This window comes from Heptranchias perlo, chromosome 9, assembly GCF_035084215.1.
Source record: "Heptranchias perlo isolate sHepPer1 chromosome 9, sHepPer1.hap1, whole genome shotgun sequence".
NCBI lineage: Eukaryota > Metazoa > Chordata > Chondrichthyes > Hexanchiformes > Hexanchidae > Heptranchias > Heptranchias perlo.
In genome coordinates this window covers 59,613,206-59,627,844 of record NC_090333.1, presented here as the reverse complement: position 1 = coordinate 59,627,844, position 14,639 = coordinate 59,613,206, and the positions used below count along the sequence as shown (strand labels likewise).

General features: G+C 45.3%; 2 protein-coding genes across 2 annotated transcripts; both read left to right on the top strand.

The window, feature by feature from the left end:
- The first annotated feature begins 11,221 nt into the window (after nucleotides 1-11,221).
- Nucleotides 11,222-13,277, top strand: LOC137324907 (uncharacterized transmembrane protein DDB_G0289901-like). The gene is made up of 2 exons (XM_067989598.1): nucleotides 11,222-11,320; nucleotides 11,739-13,277. Exons 1-2 carry the CDS (start codon nucleotides 11,222-11,224, stop codon nucleotides 13,275-13,277), a joined length of 1,638 nt encoding a protein of 545 aa, XP_067845699.1.
- A 53-nt stretch (nucleotides 13,278-13,330) lies between these two features.
- On the top strand, nucleotides 13,331-14,367 carry gpr88 (G protein-coupled receptor 88). Its single transcript, XM_067990588.1, has one exon. The coding sequence runs from the start codon at nucleotides 13,331-13,333 to the stop codon at nucleotides 14,333-14,335; it is 1,005 nt and encodes a 334-aa protein (XP_067846689.1). The 3' UTR covers nucleotides 14,336-14,367.
- Nucleotides 14,368-14,639: the final 272 nt, after the last annotated feature.

Genomic DNA, 14,639 nt, shown 5'->3' with positions numbered 1-14,639 from the left:
GTAAGTGTGTCCTGTGTTTGCTTTTACTGCTCCAGTAGCATTGTATACCGCTGGCAACTGTGTAGAATTTAATTGTGTAGGTCGAGCTGCCCAGAGATCAGTTGTAGTAATAATGTATAACATTCGTATAATTTAATGAGGTGCAATACACTGCATCCTTTCTAACTGCTTACCTAATAGGGAATTGGAAACAGAGACAGGCAGGTTGAAATGGTTTAGAAGCTAATTGAACCATTTTGTTCAACTGGGAAAATCTACCATTTTAATTTAGCTTTTTGCTTGCAAATCCATTATTTTTAACCTTTTTGTGCTCATCAAAGTGAGAGATATCAGTGCTGGGAATTGGGAACACATTTTCCATTTCATCAGTGCTCAGCAATGGAGCACTTTCCATTTCAGATATCCAGAATCAGCATCAAGCATACCCAAGTCAAGTATTGCATGGTCAGATGTAGTTAAGCCCCCTGTACTTTGCCCAGCAATATGCCTTAGCTCCAAACTATTGTGACAGTAGTCCATTTCCCACATGAATCAATTTAGTGCTGCCTATTAAAAACTGGATTGAGTCTGTCCAAGCTCATTTCACATTAAACTTCAGCCAGAAAACAGGGGAGACAATCATCCCATTAGTCTGGGCTGAATTTGAACTTGGGTGCCACAGATGAAACGCCAGTGCTTAATCCATTCTACCATCTAATCTCCTTACTTAAAACTATAGACACCCGGAACATATTCCAACAACTAGCTGCTGCATATCTCTTATCCAAATGCAAACACCTGTACCTTGTCCTAAATCCAGGTTTAATTATTTCCCTTGATTTCTTATCATTTTTAACATTAAAAAAGCAACACCTTGGCTATCCTTAATACTCTTATGTATCAATCTATAGCCTTTGAATTGTACCCCCACTCAGTATCTTTATTAAGCCAGAACTCTAATACCTATAATATCATCTTGGTCACCAGCATAGAGCTCCAGATTACCTAAATAACTGTTGTGGCTCTTTGCACTTATATACTCATTGGCATTCCTTGATGCAGTCCTTGGCATTCCAACTCCTGATCTCTCTTCCTCCTTTAGTCTACACTCATTATTAACCGGCTCTAAATTCCCTATTTTTAATGTGGTTCAATTCTATGCAGTCTGTTTCCACGTTTTTAAATTTTCCTTTACAACAACAACTTGCATTCATATAGTCCCATTAACAGTAAAATGTCCCAAGGTGATTCACAATTTGACACCAAGCCACATATTAGGACAGGTGACCAAAAGCTTGGTCAAAGAGGTAAGTTTTAAGGAGTGTTTTAAAGGTGGAGAGAGGGGAGGAGAGGTTTAGGGAGGGAATTTAAGGCCTAGAAAGCTGAAGTTATGGCTGCCAATGGAAGGGAGCAGGAAATCAGGGATGGACAAGAGAACCAGAATTGGAGAAATGCAGAGTTATTGTAGGGCTGGAGGAGGTTGATAGAGATAGGGAACGGCAAGGCCATGGAGGGATTTGAACATAAGGATGAGAATTTTAAATTTGAGGCATTGCTGGACCAGGAGCCAATGTAGGTCAACAAAGACAGGGTGAACGGGATTTGGTGTGAGTCAGGCTATGGGCAGCAGAGCTTTGGATGGGCTGAAGTTTAAGGGTGGAAAATGGGAGGCCAGTCAGGAGAGCATTAGAATAATAAGAGTCTGGAGGTAACAAAAGCATGGATGAGAGTTTCAGCAGCAGATGGCTGAAGCAGGGGCAGAGACAGGTGATATTATGAAGGTAGGCTGTCTTAGTGATGGAGAGGATATGGTCAAATAGGACAGAGGTCATGTAGAGTTTGGTCAAACTGAAGAGATGGCCAATGAGGGGGTTGGAATCGGTGGCTAGGGAACGGAGCAATCTTTTGTAATAGTTTAAATCCACCCCACTGTTCTACATACGGTAATATATTGGTGGAGTGTGTATCCTTTTTGTGCAGTTGCTCCCTTTTCAGAACTCAGCCCAATGTCCCAAAAAATAACCTTTGCTGTCTACACCATGGCTCTAGCCATGCATTTACCTGTCTAATCCCATAATGTCCAGCACATTGACAGTAAATCAAAGATTACTACTCTAGAAGTCCTTTTTCTTTATTCCAGCATCTAGCTCCTGAAAATCCGACTGCAGGATCTACAACCTGCTCTTGCCTAGATCGTTGATTCCCACAGAGGCCATGGCTTTAAGTGCTCTCTCTCCCTCACCACAACTTTTTCTATAGCTGCTGCATGTCATCTGTCGCCATGGCACCGGACCATGCGCGACTCATGGTCATTCTATCTATGCCTCTAAATATGGAATCCTGCACTACAACTGCCTTTAGAGTCATCTTTGCATTTTTCCTGTCTACTTCTTGGCTATCCCCTTTCATCATGACGTCAAAACATTGGAGGACCACCTCCCCTTCCCCCCCCCCCCAAAAAAAATCACTTGTTACTCCTCAGATCTATCAAAACCACGGAGCTCTTGGGCAGCTCCAGCAACCTAGGTCTTCAACGCAGCTCCTGTTTCTTGCTTCTGCTGCCTGTGGATGATCACCCACTCCTGCCCTCTTCCTAAACTCTCCACTCTTGTTTTATCTGTCTGATTATCTGGAGTAACCCCCCGACTCTGATCCAGAATCTTTTTGCTTTCCTTGGATGTTTTGGAGTGGGTAGTACTGGTGTTGGAGTTTCCCAATCTTACGTTCAAGACAATCTACCCTTTGGCATTTGATGTAGACACCAGCCTCTGGATAGCTTGTGGATGGTCCATGTCGTGCGCTCCATGCCCATTTTGAGCAGCCCCTGCCCCTCCCTTTCCAATGTTATGAATTTAACTCAAAAGACCATGAATACCCATTTCTCCAAGTGTTGAGAAAATGTTTGTTGAGGACCACAAGAGAGACTTGGATGTAATAAGCTAATAAAACTGACTAACCATAAGTAAAGTAGATAACTCCATTGTTGACGTTTAGAATAGACCGTTAGATCGGTGAACGTGAACATTGTAGTCAAAAAGGGAATAATCGATTCCCGCTCCTGCACATGACTCAGAATTATGGGGCAAGCTGGACCGATTGAATCGCATTTTGTTCCTAGTATGTTTCTTTTCTAGGAATTAGCTGAAAACATATTCAGCTCATTCCCCCCCCCCCCCCCCCACCTTTATAAATGCCGATGCTGCGTTATGAAATCCTTTTTTATTTTTCGCAGCCAAAAATCCGCATCTAGTGCTTCCAAGTAGAATATTTACCCGTAAAGTCAGTAGCACAGGTTAGATGCAGGGTAAACTTGCTACATGGGTGAATTTTGCATTTCCTGTACTTGAGACTGCTCCCAGTAGGGCTACCAATTTCTGCTGAATTGTGGATTGTTTTGTTCTGTAGCCCTCCACCTATGCAAATTTAGATTGAAACTACCAAAACTTTTAAGTTGGGATCTTTGCTGTCAGTCTGTATACTCAAATCAAGGTCCCAGAGGTGAAGGGGAAATTACGCCAATTGAAATCTACCGGAAGAATTTGATGTGGAGATGCCGGTGATGGACTGGGGTTGACAATTGTAAACAATTTTACAACACCAAGTTATAGTCCAACAAATTTAAAATAATTTAAAATAAATTTGTTGGACTATAACTTGGTGTTGGAAGAATTTGAAGCGGTTGTTTGATTTGATAAGCGGGTGCACCTAACAACAATTGTAACCAGGGCAGGCATCTCAAAAAATTAACTCCGGTCTTTGCCATTATATTTAGTTACTAATGGACAAGTCACTGCTTTTCCGTAACTTAAAGCAGGCTTTTATCGAATCTGGTTCATCGAGTGATAGTTAATTCGGCATTTGCTCTGTATACAAGGGACAGGTTTCAGTAATTGGGAGCGATTTCTGAAGGCAATACTCTATGTGGGCTGTCTGGATTAATACTAAATGTTAAGTTATAGCTGTATCATCCCTACTGTTTCTGATATGAGCATGAAGGTCTGCCAGTTCCTGTGGCGCTACGGTCATAATCTTATGAAGGCTAACCACTTGTCCGCGTGACATCTATGGTCTTATAGTTGGCTTCGCGGTTTAAGGCTGTGCTCGTTGCATCCACTGATCTGTGTGGCTTTGGACTATAGTGGGACCAAGAATAACAGCTTTTTTTTCTGAACCCGCCGAACGGATTTAAAAGATTCCGTCACTTCGCAAATATGTTGACAAGGGAGGCTGAGCTTTTTTGAGGGCTCCCACTCTTCTGTTAGCCTTTCCAGCATCTTTCATCACTTGTTTGCCGAGGCGTGGGTCAGGTGTGATCATTAACCTAAGGAGCTCAATATTTGTATAGAAAGAAAGTTTACCATTACGATATTATAAAGGTGGGTGGGCAAATTGACAGCTGACTTGCTGTTCTCTGCCCTGGAGATGACGCATCATTTATCTGCAAAGTGTTCTTTCCTGCCACTAGTGATTTAATTGCTTGTCTTTCAGATGGAACCACTCCGTGGAGGATGGTGTCATCAGCAAAGAGAACAACTCTTTTGATGACATCCACCCGGTAATTGATGAAACGAGAAATGGAATGAGGCTAAGCGTACTTCTTGAGGAAGTCCTGCCTTGGTGTCGCCTGGGTAGATGAGATGAGTGTCATGTACATGACACTGGGGTTTGTGTCTTCTGCAGAAAGTTCGACAGCTCACCAGACATGTCACAAGAAACTTAACTTCTGAGCCAGTTGGGATACCTCACTCCTATCGATAGCTGCACAAACGTCAAAAGCTCCTGTTTTAACTTCATAACGGACGTCACGGGAATAACTACATTTCTGAACAGTGTGATAACTCAAGAGGTATTCACTCCACGTGGTATCAACTGCGGCTTTTTTTTAGAACAAGTACAACTGCTCCAATAAAATCTAGTGCTGCATTAGAAAAGCTGGGAAGGACTCTTAATCCCAACTCTATAGTATACTTTAAGCATTCACTCAAATTAAACCCAAACTGAAGAACTAACGTGCAAATCTGGTGTGTTACATCTACGCGAGTACATCCCGAATCAACCCTTTCACTCAAATAGTTTTTGCTAGAAGCCATTCACAACTGCATGACTATGAAAATACACAATACGTCGGCTGCCTGTTATTTATCAAAATTATTAAACCAACGGGGGGAAAAGATCAAACCTCGCAGCTAGAACTTCGCGTGTCTGGACAATAGTAGCACCTGGTTAGTGAAAGTGTCCTTCATGTAACTCCTGTACGCAAATAAATACGACTTATCTGAAATGGGAGGTCTATCTAGCATATTGTTTTTTACGAGTTTGATTTCATACTGGGTCAGGTGGATTCTCCCAATGTGAGGGCTCATTCGGGACTATATCTCAATTACTTTATTTCTCTTGCAAGCAATACTTATCTGTTGTCGTCACACAGGAAAAGTTTATCATGAGTACTTAACTACTTTTTTATGTTTTCATACATTTTTGGCCTATAAAACCGATCTATTAACTTCGGTAGTGATATGATCTGTGCCTTGCAGTTTTGCTAAGTGAGGTCTTTCGATCAAACAAATCGAAGAAGGTTCTTTTCAATGATCGACACCCATAAAATGCTATAGGCAGAGCTAAGCGATTCCACAACCAACGATCAGATCAAAGCTCTGCAGTCCTGCCACATCCAGTCATGAATGGTGGTGAACAATTAAACAACTAACTGGAGGAGGAGGCTCTGAAAACATCCCCATCCTCAATGATGGCGGAGTCCAGCACATGAGTGCAAAAGACAAGGCTGAAGCGTTTGCAACCATCTGCAGCCAGAAGTGCCGAGTGGATGATCCATCTCGGCCTCCTCCCGATATCCCCACCATCACAGAAGCCAGTCTTCAGCCAATCCGATTCACTCCACGTGGTATCAAGAAAACGGCTGAGTGCACAGGATACAACAAAGGCTATGGGCCCTGACAACATCCTGGCTGTAGTGCTGAAGACTTGTGCTCCAGAACTAGCCGCGCCTCTAGCCAAGCTGTTCCAGTACAGCTACAACACTGGCATCTATCCGACAGTGCAGAAAATTGCCCAGGTATGTCCTATCCACAAAAAGCAGGACAAATCCAATCCGGCCAATTACCACCCCATCATTCAACTCTCAAACATCAGCAAAGTGATGGAAGGTGTCATCAACAGTGCTATCAAGCGGCACTTACCAATAACCTGCTTACTGATGCTCAGTTTGGGTTCCGCCAGGACCAATCGGCTCCAGACCTCATTATAGCCTTGGTCCAAACATGGACAAAAGAGCTGAATTCCAGAGGTGAGGTGAGAGTGACTGCCCTTGACATCAAGGCAGCATTTGACTGGAGTGTGGCACTAAGGAGCCCTAGGAAAATTGAAGTCAATGGGAATCAGGGGGAAAACTCTCCAGTGGCTGGAGTCATACCTAACACAAAGGAAGATGGTAATGGTTGATGGAGGCCAATCATCTCAGCCCCAGGACATTGCTGCAGGAGTTCCTCAGGGCAGTGTCCTAGGCCCAACCATCTTCAGCTGCTTCATCAATGACCTTCCCTCCGTCATAAGGTCAGAAATGGGGATGTTCGCCGATGATTGCACAGTGTTCAGTTCCATTCACAACCCCTAAGATAATGAAGCAGTCAGTGCCCACATGCAGCAAGACCTGGAAAATATCCAGGCTTGGGCTCATAAGTGGCAAGTAAATTCGCGCCAGACAAGTGCCAGGCAGTGACCATCTCCAACAAGAGAGAGTCTAACCACCTCCCGTTGACAGTCAACGGCATTACCATCGCCGAATCCCCCACTATCAACATCCTGGGGGTCACCATTGACCAGAAACTTAACTGGACCAGCCATATAAATACTGTGGCTACAAGGGCAGGTCAGAGGCTGGATATTCTGCGGTGAGTGACTCACCTCCTGACTCCCCAAAGCCTTCCCACCATCTACAAGGCACAAGTCAGGAGTGTGATGGAATACTCTCCACTTGCCTGGATGAGTGCAGCTCCAACAACACTCAAGAAGCTAGACATTATCCAGAACAAAGCAGCCCGCTTGTTTGGTGCCCCATCCACCACCCTAAACATTCACTCCCTTCACCACCAGCACACTGTGGCTGCAGTGTGTACCATCCACAGGATGCACTGCAGCAACTCGCCAAGGCTTCTTCAACAGCACCTCCCAAACCCCGACCTCTACCACCTAGAAGGACAAGGGCAGCAGGCACATGGGAACAACACCACCTGCACGTTCCCCTCCAAGTTACACACCAGTCCCGACTTGGAAATATATTGCCGTTCCTTCATCGTCGCTGGGTCAAAATCCTGGAACTCCCTTCCTAACAGCACTTTGGGAGAACCTTCACCACATGGCCTGCAGCGGTTCAAGAAGGCAGCTCACCACCACCTTCTCAAGGGCAATTAGGGATGGGCAATAAATGCTGGCCTTGCCAGCGATGCCCACATCCCATGAACAAATTAAAAAAAGACTTGAATTGCCCACTTACACTGGACAACTTCCTGATTGTAGCCTGTTCTAAACTGAGCAGCAGGCTGTGTTTTTTATTCATTCATGGGATGTGTGCGTCACTGGCGAGACCAGCATTTATTGCCCATTCTTAATTGCCCTTGAGAAGGTGGTGGTGAGCCGCCTTCTTGAGCCACTGCAGTCCGTGTGGTGAAGGTACCCCCACAATGCTGTAAGGTAGGGAGTTCCAGGATTTTGACCCAGTGATGGAAGGAACGGCGATATATTTCCAAATCAGAATGGTGTGTGACTTGGAGGGGAACGTGCAGGTGGTGTTCTTCCCATGTGCCTGCTGCCCTTGTCCTTCTAGGTGGTCGAGGTCATGGGTTTGGGAGGTGCTGTTGAAGAAGCCTTGGTGAGTTGCTGCGGTGCATCCTGTACATGGTGCACGCTGCAGCCACGGTGTGCCGGTAGTGGAGGAAGTGAATGTTTAAGGTGGTGGATGGGGTGCCAATCAATCGGGCTGCTTTGTTCTGGATAATGTCTAGCTTCTTGAGTGTTGTTGGAGCTGCACTCATACAGGCAAGTGGAGAGTATTCCATCACACTCCTGACTTGTGCCTTGTAGATGGGGGAAAGGCTTTTGGGAGTCAGGAGGTGAGTCACACACCACAGAATACCCAATCTCTGACCTGCTCTTGTCGCCACAGTATTTATGTGACTGGTCCAGTTAAGTTTCTGGTCAATGGTAACCCCCAGGATGTTGATGGTGGGGGATTCTGTGGTGGTAATGCCATTGACTGACAAGGGAGGTGGTTAGACTCTCTTTTTGGAGATGGTCATTGCCTGGCACTTGTCTGGTGCGAATGTTACTTGCCACTTATGAGCCCAAGCCTGGATGTTGTCCAGGTCTTGCTGCATGCGGGCTTGGACTGCTTCATTATCTGAGGGGTTGCAAATGGAACTGAACACTATGCAATCATTAGTAAACATCCCCACTTCTGACCACCTGATGGAGGGAAGGTCATTGATGAAGCAGCTGAAGATGGTTGGGCCTAGGACACTGCCCTGAGGAGCTCCAGCAGTGATGTCCTGGGGCAGAGATGATTGGCTACCAACAAGCACTATCATCTTCCTTTGTGCTAGGTATGACTCCAGCCACTGAAAAGTTTTCCCCCTGATTCCCACTGACTTCAATTTTACTAGGGCTCCTTTTATGCCATACTTGGTCAAATGCTGCCTTGATGGCAAGTGCAGTCACTCTCACCTCACCTGTGGAATTCAGCTCTGTTGTCCATGTTTGAACCCAGGCTATAATGAGGTCTGGAGCCAAGAGGTCCTGGAGGAACCCAAACCGAGCGTCGATGAGCAGGTTATTGGTGAGTAAGTACCGCTTGATAGCACTGTCGACGACACCTTCCATCACTTTGCTGATGATTGAGAGTAGACTGATGGCGTGGTAATTGGCCGGATTGGATTTGTCCTGCTTTTTGCAGACAGGACATGCCTGGTCAATGTTTCACTTTGTCGGATAGATGCCAGTGTTGTAGCTGTACTGGAACAGCTTGGCCAGAGGCGCGGCTAGTTCTGGAGCACAAGTCTTCAGCACTACAGCTGGGATGTTGTCGGGGCCCATAGCCTTTGCTGTATCCAGTGCACTCAGCCATTTCTTGATATCACGTGGAGTGAATCGAATTGGCTGAAGACTGGCTTCTGTGATGGTGGGAATCTTGGGAAAAGGCCGAGATGGATCATCCACTCAGCACTTCTGGCTGAAAACTCCATCATAAAGTAATCCAGTATAAACTCCATCGGAAGGTGAACCCTCAATTTAGGGTGGGCTCAATGGACTCCACATGAAAAAAACACATTTTACTTTTTGGAAAAGGATCTGGGGGGCTCTCAGAAAGGAATTGATGCATGTTGTAAAACAATATCACCCCATTCAGTCACGTAGGCTCCTGGATCCTTAGTAAAGGCCCCTCTTCAAATGATAAGACAGCCGTTGCCTCAGTATCCACGAACATTGAAACACCGAAGCTGACTACATGTAGCTGAAACTCCTTCGCCAGTACAGATTGCATAGTTGGGACCAGGGCCAGTGCAAGAACCCAAGGACTATTCAAGGACTCATTACAGCTGCAGAGACCGCAGCACCAGTATTGAAACTAACTTAGAGGTAGAATTCATCGACGGTTCTTCATACAGGATTCATAAACTTTGCTTTTACATAGGGTGTCAGCCTTGGCTCAGTGGTAACACACGCGATGCTGAGTCAGAAGGTTTAAGCCCCACTCTAGAGATTTGGGCATGTAATTTAGGCTGATACTTCACTGCAGTACTAAGGGAACGCTGCATGAACTTGGTATTTTTAATGTCCCCTTTGGCCAAGAATTGACATATGACTCAGAAGGAGTTCCATTATCTATTATAGTGGGGTGAGAAGACGACCTGATCAATTATTTTCCAATCCAGGTCATGTATGAGGAGGATCAGATATTGAAATATGCAGATTAATAAGGGTATAAATTGTAGTCAAAGTAAAACGAGCACCGGAAGATTTCAAAATAGCACTAAAATGATTGCCAACTTGCCAATATACAGTATTAATGTCTAGAGGTTCTACTTTTTGAACATTAAAGTTTTATTTAGTTACCAAAGAATGGAATGAGAAAATGCCATTTGGTTAAACAGACCCATTCCTTCCAGATTACCAAATGCATTTCATTTCTCAAAGAAAAGTTCAGCCAAGTTGCTTTGTCTACCAAATGCATTCTGGAGTTTTGCTTCACTTACCTACCTGACTTTACATCATACATCGCATACCCTTGACCAGCTACCTTTCTTGGTCTTAGATCATTGCCTTCATGGCATTAATGGGGGAACTATGCCACCATGGTGAATTCCTTCTTATCTAGTATTAGTATTCACTTTTCTTTATTAAATGGTTATTAATATTTCTTGACTGTTCCTTGTTGCTTTAGTCCAAGAACAGATTGCTCATTAGTTTAGGTCAACTCTGTTGCCATCGTTATTTTCCTACTATGAGTTAAAATTATGCATTGGAGGACTGAACTCAATGGCTACCTTCAGAAAGGAATTGAGTGTCCAGTGACATTCTTCTGCAAGAATGCTTACCTGGCATTGTTTGTCGTGGCAACTCAGTTAGACTAAACAAGTGAACAAAAAGTGTTATGGTCAGGAGCGGGGTTTTGCTGAGAACACATTGCAGTAAAGAGAAAAATGAACATACTGAAAGGAATTACCTCCTTTAGGCATTTATTTGCCTAATGTATCACGATGATTAACATCTCCTAGCCCTTAGAGAGATTTTTTTAACCAAACTCACTCAGTTGGCAGCATTGGCTACTTTGGCAACATCATTACATAATGCAGCATAGCAGTCATGAATCCAAGAAACAGGATATTTAAAATGTGCCATGTGCCAGTAGTGGCAAGGGATCATCTCCAATTGGACTTCAACAGCTATTAAAAATATCTGTTTAATCTCTTATTTTAATAAATTGAAAGAGGCATTGCCAGCAGAGATATTGATTTTGATAGACTGGAAATGTAATTTAATTGAATGTGTTTTATATTCAGTCTGTCAAAGTCAAGAATCCTCCTGCTGATTAATCTAAATTTATCAAAATGTGAAAGATTTTGTTAATCATTTTGATACATGCTGATAGCCAGATGACAGCTGTATCTCAATGATTTCATAGCTGTTTGCAACAAAGTTGGTTATTCTAATTATATCCAATCTTTAACCCATGCATATTTATTATAAGGCAACGAATGAAATCCAAATTGAACAGTTGGGAAAGACTGTGAGAAACAATGTAGGAAACAAAGATGATTGTGGAAACCAGGTGAAATACATTTCCCAATTATAGACTTTCTATGCTTGTTAATACTGAATTTTAAAAGCTGGTGTCTAAATAATAACCAAGTAAGATGAAGCAATCTGAGATGGTGGATAGTAGAGTAGGGTTTGAAGAAGGCAGACTGGGATAATTTTTAAAATGGTAATCGCAGAACATTTTGTTTTTCTTTTTTGGGCTAAGGCTTAATCTGAGGCAGGAAGGTTTACAGTTACATTTCTACAATAGTGGTTGGAAGCATTTCAGTGACAACATGTGCACAAGCTCCAGCTCATGGGCAATGGTTGCATTTGTAGCAAGCTCGCAGCTGTTGAAAAGTAGACTTTTATATCAAAGCAGAGGAGAATAAATGTTTTCAGTTTGCTAACATTTAGCATAATACTCATTATCATCCTTGTAGGGTTAGACTGGTGGTGTTATTGGTGAAGAGATTGGTGGTGTTATTGGTGAAGAGACTGGTGGTGTGACTGGTGGTGTTCCTGGTGTAGAGACTGGTGGTGTTATTGGTGAAGAGACTGGTGGTGTGACTATTGGTGTTATTGGTGAAGAGACTGGTGGTGTTACTGGTGAAGAGACTGGTGGTGTGACTATTGGTGTTATTGGTGAAGAGACTGGTGGTGTTATTGGTGAAGAGACTGGTGGTGTGACTATTGGTGTTATTGGTGAAGAGACTGGTGGTGTTCCTGGTGAAGAGACTGGTGAAGAGACTGGTGGTGTTCCTGGTGAAGAGACTGGTGGTGTTACTGGTGAAGAGACTGGTGGTGTTACTGGTGAAGAGACTGGTGAAGAGACTGGTGGTGTTACTGGTGAAGAGACTGGTGGTGTTACTGGTGGTGTTACTGGTGGTATTACTGGTGAAGAGACTGGTGAAGAGACTGGTGAAGAGACTGGTGCTGTTACTGGTGATGTTCCTGGTGAAGAGACTGGTGGTGTTCCTGGTGAAGAGACTGGTGAAGAGACTGGTGAAGAGACTGGTGGTGTTACTGGTGAAGAGACTGGTGAAGAGACTGGTGGTGTTCCTGGTGAAGAGACTGGTGAAGAGACTGGTGGTGTTCCTGGTGAAGAGACTGGTGAAGAGACTGGTGGTGTTACTGGTGAAGAGACTGGTGAAGAGACTGGTGGTGTTACTGGTGGTGTTACTGGTGGTGTTACTGGTGAAGAGACTGGTGAAGAGACTGGTGGTGTTCCTGGTGAAGAGACTGGTGAAGAGACTGGTGGTGTTACTGGTGGTGTTACTGGTGGTGTTACTGGTGAAGAGACTGGTGAAGAGACTGGTGGTGTTCCTGGTGAAGAGACTGGTGAAGAGACTGGTGGTGTTACTGGTGGTGTTACTGGTGGTGTTACTGGTGAAGAGACTGGTGGTGTTCCTGGTGAAGAGACTGGTGGTGTTACTGGTGGTGTTATTGGTGGTATTACTGGTGAAGAGACTGGTGAAGAGACTGGTGAAGAGACTGGTGCTGTTACTGGTGATGTTCCTGGTGAAGAGACTGGTGGTGTTCCTGGTGAAGAGACTGGTGAAGAGACTGGTGGTGTTACTGGTGGTGTTACTGGTGAAGAGATTGGTGGTGTTCCTGGTGAAGAGACTGGTGAAGAGACTGGTGGTGTTACTGGTGAAGAGACTGGTGAAGAGACTGGTGGTGTTACTGGTGGTATTACTGGTGGTGTTCCTGGTGAAGAGACTGGTGGTGTTACTGGTGGTGTTCCTGGTGAAGAGACTGGTGGTGTTACTGGTGGTGTTCCTGGTGAAGAGACTGGTGAAGAGACTGGTGGTGTTAGTAACGACGAGACTGATATTGTTACTGGTGCTGTTGCTGGTGATGTTCCTGCTGCAGATGATGCGATGTGTGTCTGTGTATTTGGAAATTCAGCCCCCTCCCCAAGTACAGAAAGGCCAGTGCGCACGCGTGCCTCCTGGAGCACTTTATCTCTACCTCCGGAGCTCTGAGACTGTAACCTGAGTCTCCCTGAACTCCCTCACACACTAAGGACCCCTGCACCATGAGCAACTTTTCCAACACTTCAGCCTGTTGTGAAGGAGCCCTGAGCGAGAACATTTCCTTGGCAGTCGCCTACGCCTTGCTGGCCGTTGCTGGGAGCTTTGGCAACCTGCTGGTCATTTACCTGGTCTACTCCGTCAGGAAACTCCGCAGCACCAGTAACGCCTTTATCGTGAACGTGTGCGCCGCCGACCTGCTGGTGTGCGCCCTGTGGATGCCCCAGGAAGCGGTGGCGCTGGCTCAGCCCCCGGGCCGCGCTGCCTCCGTCGCATACCAGACCTTCACGGGAGGGCTGCTCTTCCTCGGGCTGGTCGTCTCGCTGTTTTCTCACTCGCTCATCGCTCTCAACCGCTACGCTTTGATCACCAAGGTACCGGCTTCTTACCGCAGCATCTACCGGAGGAGGAACGCGGCAGGGATGATCGCCACCTCCTGGGTCGCGGCCGCTGTCTTGCTGTTGCCCTGGTTAACGGGTCAGCTTCACACTCACCAACGGAACGGGGGCTGTGCACAACTCCGACTGTTCGGCCCTACCCTCTCTGACGGCTGTTTAACCCGACGCAGCCTCTACACGACCGCTGTCACCGCCGCCACCATCCTCGCCCAGACCGCGGTCCTCCTGTGTTCTTACTTTAAAATATTCCGCAAGGTTCAGGTCAGCGTTAAAAGGGTCAGCGTCCTGAATTTCCAAATCATCAACAACCTGTCCTACCCATTCACAAGAAAGGACAAAAAGTTACGCTTTTATGTTTCGTTTGTCCTGTGTGTCTTCATCCTGGCCACCGAACCTTTCCTCTGGGTCATCCTCTTTGGACTGTTTGAGCCGGTCCCCAACCTCTTGTACAATGTCTCCTGGCTCCTCTTCTCTCTGCTCTTTGTCGTTAGCCCCTATTTGTACACCCGCAAGAACGAGGAGTTCAGGAAATCGCTGCGATCTGTCATCAGGGCTGAGTTTTCCAGGGCGACGGTCAGTGTCGAACCGGTGATACACGTGGTCTCCCGGTGACTCCCCTCAGTTCAGACCCAGATATAACCTCAAACCCTGAGCGGCCAATGCTGCTCTAGAGAAATTACACCGGGTCCACTAACAATGCGGAAATGTGCAATCGGATTTCGGATCGAAGCTACTGGACATGTTTATATCTATTTATTACCTGAAATCGAATGTTCAATGAATTATAGTCGTGCTTTTGTACGGAATCTGCCCTGTTAATAAGCCTTTGTCTGTGTATGTATGTGTACACATATGTATATATGTATATATATATTTATATGTGTGTTTATAGGAACAGGAGTGGGCCATTTATCCC